This window comes from Bos taurus, unplaced genomic scaffold (assembly GCF_002263795.3).
Source record: "Bos taurus isolate L1 Dominette 01449 registration number 42190680 breed Hereford unplaced genomic scaffold, ARS-UCD2.0 Super-Scaffold_1723_ScbfJmS_2085, whole genome shotgun sequence".
NCBI lineage: Eukaryota > Metazoa > Chordata > Mammalia > Artiodactyla > Bovidae > Bos > Bos taurus.
Genome location: NW_020192292.1, coordinates 3,506,566 through 3,514,040, shown reverse-complemented (window position 1 = coordinate 3,514,040; position 7,475 = coordinate 3,506,566). Strand labels below are relative to the sequence as shown.

The window sequence follows — 7,475 nt, the reverse complement described above, 5'->3', positions numbered from 1 at the left end:
CCAAAGGGGGAAGGTCCAGGCCATTCCAGTGGAAAAGTGAGCACTACACGTGATCCCCAAAGGGACTAGCCACCCCAGATCTGGGGGGACCTCACAGATTCAACCCCTCCTACCAGCACAGAAAGCCTAAGTCTGTGCCACAGTCTACCCCCTAGGTGCCCCCTCCATTTGTCTCACAGGGGCTCCAGAAACCAGGAGAAGACTGAGGTCTGAGGTCTGTGTTCTGAGGTCATAGGAGTGCCAGCAGTCAAGGTTAGGTGAGTGTCCTGAGTGTGCACAGGGGCTCCCCATCCCAGAACAGAGGGGACCTCAAAAGGCCCTAATCCGCCCCCCACCTTGTCAGCCCCAGAACCTCAGGCTGTACTGGCTGCACCCTGAGCCAGAATTTCTCTTCCCCACTTGACAGGGGACTGACCACCAAGGAGGAGCGCCCTGGTAATGCTCAAGAGCAGCCCTCAAGGAAGACCAGTAAGTGGACCCAGTCAAAGCCACCCGTGGAGCATTTCAAAACTGAGACCATTTATACTCTCTCTCTTTCCCAGGTCAGTGGTCTCCATTTTCTCCCTGCCACACCCACACTGGGCACAAGACTCCAGTCATCATGCCTGTGGTCCCGATGAATGAACTCTGCACTTCTGAGGAAGACCTTCAGGGCCAAATCCAGGCCCAGGGCCCAGTGGAGGCGCAGCTCCTGGGGGCTGAGGCAGAGGATGCCTCAACCCCTCTGGCCTCCTTCCCTCCAGTCTCATCTTCCTCTGCCGCCGTGGATGCAGAGATCTTGTTCAAGCAGGCTCTGAATGGGATGATGGCTCAACTACTGGAGTTCTTGCTCCTCAAGTATGGCACTAAGGAGCAGATTTTCCAGGCTGAAATGCTGAATACGATCCTCAGGGATAACCAGGCCCACTTCCCAGTGGTCTTCCGTAAAACCACACAGTGCCTGCAGCTGGCCTTTGGCCTGGATATGAAAGAGGTGGACCACAGAGAGCACATCTATGTCGTGGTCCCCTTCCTGGGCCTCACCCTAAATGAGATGCAGAGGGATGAGCAGAGCATACCAAAGGCTCTGGTGGCAGCCCTGAGCCTGATTCTCCTAGCAGGGGACCGGATCAGTGAGGAGAAGGTCTGGGGAGCACTCAGCAAGATGGGGGTATTTGCTGGGATAAAGCACTGCATCTATGGGGAGCCCAAGGAGCTGCTGACCCAAGTGTGGGTGTGGGAGGGGTACCTGCAGTACCAGCAGGTGCCTTACAGCCACCCTGCTCGTTACGAGTTCCTGTGGGGTCCCCGGGCCTATGCAGAGACCAGCAAGCAGCAAGTCAAGGACTATCTGCGCAGGGTCAATGGAAGGGGTCCCAGGTTCTTCCCACCCCGGTGGGCATAGGTGTGAGGGAGGAGGAAGAGGGGCCCTGAGCCAGAACAGCAGCCAGGCTCCTTTCAGGCCCACATCCAGCAGCTTGTCCTGGGGGTAGGAAGGGAGGCTGATCCTTCCCTCTGTGTTTGAAGAGGGAGCATTCAGCCTTCTCAGTCATGACGGCTGGGAGAGTTGGGGGAACTGGTGTGTAGCATCTTTGGTTCCTGTTCACTACAATGACATGGAGATCCACTTCTATTTCCTTTAGAAATTTTTCAAATGTTATTCCTTGTAATAGAAGGCCTAACGAGCTTCAGTGTCCAACTATGTCAGTAGCGTTGATCACAGTGTGTTTGTGCTCACAGTTCAAGAACACGAGTTTTGCTGTTTTGTAAAAGTGATTGTGAACTCTTTATTTTATTTTGTGATCCAGAACAAGATTACATGGACTTGGGATATAACTATTTTGGAAATATGATATTACTTAGTAAGAATTAAGAAATAAAATGTATTTGAGGTGAGATCCTCTATACTTCTTTTCTGTCATTTTATACACCTAAACTATCTCTGTTCAATTGGAGTTTTTCAAGTTATTATTTAAGAAAGTACAAAAAGCCTGATTTGACTTAATAAGTGCCCTGCTCTGGCTCATTTATTCCACAAACCTTCATGGAGCCTGTGCTCTGTGGAAGGCCCTGTGTTCGCAGTGGGGACACTAGAAGCAGGACACCCCAACACCTAGAGCGATGATCTAAGAGCTGCAGTCACATGAGGAAGGTGGACAGCCATCCCTATTTCCACAGAACAGGGCAACCAAGGGCAGGGTCCAGGAGGATCACTTGAGTGTCGGTGCCTGGGCCAGGGTGGTTTGGGGCTTTGGGAAGCTGGGTTCATTCTGTGGGAGGTGATTGTGATGAGGGTAGATGGTGGCAGCAGCCAGAGTTATACACAGTGTCTTATGGGTGAGAAGAAAATCTGAAATGGGACATACACATTAGAAGATCGTCTTCTGTCCTAGATAAATTTCCTGGGGCAGGAAGAGAAGTTACACTATGGTCAGGAACACTTGTTTATGCTGCTTGATCTAGGTACACCAAAATTTTTCAAAATGGGGAGGGGTGAGTGGACTTTGGTTTGCTGCACAATCTACTCAGTCTTGGAGAATATAGTTGAAGACATCTTGGTAAGCAGCCCCAAACTTCGGCAGGATTTTAATGGAGTATCTTCTTTGAAACTGGTGGCTGTGCACTTAACCTAATGGATCAGTTTATCCAGGTGGTCAGGCCCTAAAGCCATAGATGAGTAGGGTTATGGAAACCACAATGGCAAAATCTGCACTGAACTTGAATTCACACACCTCAGAATTCTCTTTGGAGGTGAAAAGTGCGGCATTGTGCATATCCTAGCTAGATTTTATGAATAAAACTCCCACTGTTCTTGTCCTCTCACTGTCGTTTGTCTGATACCTGCCCTCATGAAGCTCATGGCTGTCGCGGAGCCTAAGGGAACCTGTGCAGGTGCTCAGGCAAGTTTCATCATGTGGAGGCAGCCGGGCCTCCCGGGGGAGACTGTGTTCTGGCATCAGGAGGCAGGGGCACATCCTCAGCTCGCTGAGACTGTGGGCAGCATCACTGCAAAGGGAAGGGCAGAAAGAGCACTGGAGGGAGCCGGGGGACCCCTCCTGACATTCCCAAGAGCCTTGGAAACTAAATCAGATCTTGCATTTGAAAGTGCCAGCACAGAAGGGTGACTAGAAACAGTTGGGGATTCAAGGCACCTTTGGCTTTCTCAAAAACTCCTCAACACACAAAGGGAATCATCTTCATCTCAAGCTACACCTACTGGCTGCTGTCTGTTGAGCACCGAGCACACTGCAGGGCAGAGGAGAGACTCCAGGTCCTTGTTCATGTCTCTTCTCCCTCTGCTTCCTGGAAGCTGCCTGCAGGGAACATGGGATCCTAGGTAAACCTCCAACAGTTTGGGAATAAATACATGACCAACTCACCAATTTAAATACAAAGACAGGAAAAAAAAAAAAAAACAAAAAAACTTTTCATCTAAATAACAGTAGCACATTGGGGAAAAAGGATCCCATTTGTGCCGATATCTGGGGTGGAAAGATATTCTTGAGAAACGTTGTGCCACATCCATGGGCTAAATTCCCAAGAAGCTGGAAAGGCTCCTTCCTGACTGACTGATGGAAAGCTCTGTCCTGGCGCCATCCATTCAGGGCCAAGGTGAGGACCTGGGCTCCTCCCAGTGGCACTGATCTTGCGAGGCAAGCAGTGAGTGGTTGAGTGAGGAGACATCTTAATTCCCTGCCCAGGAATTGAACCTGGGTAGCGTGGATGAGAGCCTGGAATCCTAGCCAGGAGACTAGCAAGGGCTAGAGGCTGAACGCTATTTTTTCATGGATCATTGCCTCCAGTGAAAAATGCATTTATCACAGAGGCAGAAACTGTAAATGCAGGTACAAAGTTATTATTAGAAACATAGCACAACAAGTGGGAGAGCACATAAAGAAATGGTTTAGTTGAGACAGAAGCAAGGCAGAGATGGAATTCTGGAGAGAAAGAGTGTGGATGTCACACCTGGTGAGCAGGAGCACAGTCAAGAGGCGGTAAAGTCATTTATATGAGGCAGTACTTCTGAATTTTTGTCTTCCTTCAAGTCAATTATCTGGTTTCTTTTAAACACACCTGACCTACACTGGGACACTCCCCTGCATTCATACACACACTCCTCAGCCAACATGGATCTCGAAGTGAAGGTTTCCGTGAGGAGCAAGATTCATTATGGTCTGGCATTATCCCTTGACTTTGAGCCACAAGGAGCCTTGCTTTCACATGTCTGATGTCTCCCTTGTCCCAAAAGATGGGGAATGGAGATCCTTTTATCCTTTACTCAAACAAGGTTTTGCCCCTCTTTGTCCTTGCCATGACTGTTTACATTTAGGTATTTATAAGAGACAAACACTGTCTATAAATGTCTCCATTTACGCTGTCTCTATTGTTTTGTTCATTTCATAGAGCAAACAGGAGGCTGATTGTAAGTGCTTAAACTGTAGCCAAACTATCTCTTGGCACAGGGAATACTAACATTTTTAAGTATCCGACCTGAAGCCCACTTCTTTGTGCCCATGAAATGCAAACAGGAGGCCAGTTGAAAATGTCTACTTGGGAGTCCATCCATCCATACTCCTCTGCCTTATTGTGTGATGCATAAATACTTTCTTCCTTTTTTTTTTAGCTGTAAATACGACACAATTTTATTTATTATTTATTACTTTACAATATTGTATTGGTTTTTTCCATACATCAACATGAATCCGCCATGGGTGTACACGTGTTCCCCATCTTGAACCCCCCCTCCCACCTCCCTCTCCATACCAGCAAATGCTTACTAATTCTGTTCCATATATTTGCTGGGACAAGAAGATGATCTGACTTGCCCAAAATAACCATCAGGGCACAGAAGCCTTGAGATATATATAGCTTTGTGATTGAGTCCAACACAAATAACTTGGAAGTCATACTCCTGACTTCGGACAGGGCACAGGGATCCCCCATGCCCATGACTTCAACCTCCAAAGGCTAAATCTCTGTGTCCAACTTGCCTTTCATTCGGTTGTTCACTTCTGGTGCCATTTCAGAGCATGATGATCATAGTAATTTTCAGAAGACAGACATGAAAAGGGAAGACCCTGCAGAGATCAACCTGATCAAGGGTGAGGGGGTCAGGCAAACTGTATGCTCCCCACATTGATCCCATGAGTAGTCTCTCACAATGAGCTTTCCCCAGGGGGGCAGCTCCTTCAGTGGAGGCCAATTCCAGAGAAGACTTTTGTTCTGAGTCCTCATCCATGAACACCTGTGGCCCTGGGCAAATGAGTGGGCTAGTGACAAGGAGGAGACCTGGGTGGCACCACAGCATCCACCTATAATCCACCCCTCATGACTTTGACATACAATCCCTTCATCTTGAGAGATTGCCTCATCTGAGGACAGCTCCTTGAGGATTCTGGTTGGTCTCCTCTCCTCCTAAAGAAGCTCAGAGAGAAAGACTGGACAAATTCTGGGCCCTCACAGATGCAGCAGCTGCTGCACCACAACTGATGGTCACTCTTTCTTGCCTGAGATCCATTCTAAATCCCCTGTACCCTCAGCCAGGACCTTGGCCATTTCCAGTGGCTTCCCTGGTGAGGTAATACAGACTTTGTCCCTCAGGGTTCTGAAGCTTCTCTGACCCTTGCTCTTGGACTTGTCAATTCACCATTGAAATGGGGGCAGGAACCCAAGATACATCACCTGGCTGTTAGAGATGTTTCCTTGATGTTCTTCCTATGCCAGAGTAACCCTCACACTCCTTAGGATCAAGGTCAGCGCTTGCCTGCCAGGATGGGAACCATTCTCTGTGTGTGCTGGTCCCCTAGCAGGAGGAGCCCAAAGTGCCCAGATGGAAACCATGGCTCATGGGTCAGTAGGACTGTTATCATGTCTCCTGGGGGAGCCTTCTTGTTTGGGGAACAGCCTGTCCCATGTCACCACCGGCAATAGGGTAACCAGTAGCACATGAGGCTGGGTATTGTGAACTCAAATGTGCTTAGTGTGTCCCAGGGCCTGGCCTTCTACCTTAACATAATGTGAAGTGAAGTCTCCCAGTCGTGTCCGACTCCTTGTGACCCTGTGGACTGTTAGCCCCACCAGGCTCCTCCATCCATGGATTCTCCAGGCAAGAATACTGGAGTGGGTTTGCCATTTCCCTGTCCAGGGATTCCCCTGACCCAGGGATTGAACCCAGGTCTCCCGCATTGCAGGCTGTGGCTCAGCTAGTAAACAATCTGCCTGCAATGTGGGATACATGAGTTCAATCCCTGATAGGGAAGATCCCCTGGAGAAGGGCATGGCTGACCACTCCAGTAACATAATGTGAAGTCAAATGTAAATAGCTAGATGTGGCTACTGTGGACATCTGCGCTGTGGAACTACAGAACTTATTCTTAAGAACTGGAAGCACAACTAAGGATGGCAGATGTGGAGTATGTCCGATCCCTGGAGGGTGACACCCCAGTACCACGGGCTCTCAGATCCCAGTGTGCACCCCACGTGTGCTTTGTAGAGGCCAATCCACTGTTTCAGAAGACCAGCAGCTTCTGGATGGTGGGGGCTGAGATAGCGACTTTGATCCCATGGCCACTTGCCTCTGAGCCCCTGGTGTGCTGTTAGAGGGTCTCTTGGTCTTGGATGGTTTTGTGGAATATCCTGTGTCAGTCAGTTCTGCTTTCTGTGAGCCCTCAAATAGTGGTGCCAGACAAGGTGCTGCAAGCAGGAAAGAGAAACCCACATCTAGAATGTGTACATATCGATTTCAGTAAAGATGAACCTCTCCTCCTTCAAGGATGGAAGTGAAGATGTTGTGATCAAGTCACCATTAGCGGCTCAATGATCTGGAGGGGACGGTGCCACTGAGGGATCGGCATCACTTTTTGTCCATGGTGGGGCAAACCCCTGGTAGGTGCTGTAGCTCATCTGGCCTGCTGGTGGCGCCTGTGCTGCTGAGCCCAGATGCAGCATCATCCTTGGCCCCACAGCTCCTCCATGCGTGAGAGCATTTTGTAGCCCTGAGGGACCACTGACAGAGGCTGGGCGCTCTCAGTTCTTCAGGCACTGGGTCTTCAGTGATGTTTCTTCCCTCTTATATGCTGCATGCTTTTGTGAGTAGCAAGAGGCAATGCACATATCTTCCTTTTTGGTGTCCCTTCCTATAGGTTCATTGATGTACTCCTTCTCCAAACCTACTTGTGGCAATCTACCAAAATGTCTCATTCTAAGTACCTGACTGAATGGCCAATCCATTTTCCATCATCTTTAAGCCCATGTCTATTCTTGGCTCGGGCCATTTCCTTTATCCATATATAGTGGATCCCTAGAGGCACCATCAGAAGTTGCATCCACTGGGAGCGGATTTCTGCTTGCCACTGTCTCTATGGCCACGTGCGGTGGAGGTGGTACTGCAGCAGGAGTCCATTTCCACCTGCAGTTTCAGTTCAGCCAACCCACCCCTCATGTATGCTCAGCATTTCTACACTCCACTCCTAGCAGCTGGTCAGGAAAGAACTTCC

The 7,475-nt window shown here is 49.3% G+C and overlaps 1 protein-coding gene across 1 annotated transcript; it reads left to right on the top strand.

Annotated features, from left to right (window-relative positions):
* The first annotated feature begins 601 nt into the window (after nt 1-601).
* Nucleotides 602-1,746, top strand: LOC112445822 (melanoma-associated antigen 10-like). Its single transcript, XM_024989340.2, has one exon. The coding sequence runs from the start codon at nt 602-604 to the stop codon at nt 1,382-1,384; it is 783 nt and encodes a 260-aa protein (XP_024845108.1). The 3' UTR covers nt 1,385-1,746.
* Nucleotides 1,747-7,475: the final 5,729 nt, after the last annotated feature.

Coding starts and splice junctions, on each gene's coding strand:
- LOC112445822 (XM_024989340.2), top strand. CDS start 602: ATGCCTGTGGTCCCGATGAATGAACTCTGCACTTCTGAGGAAGACCTT.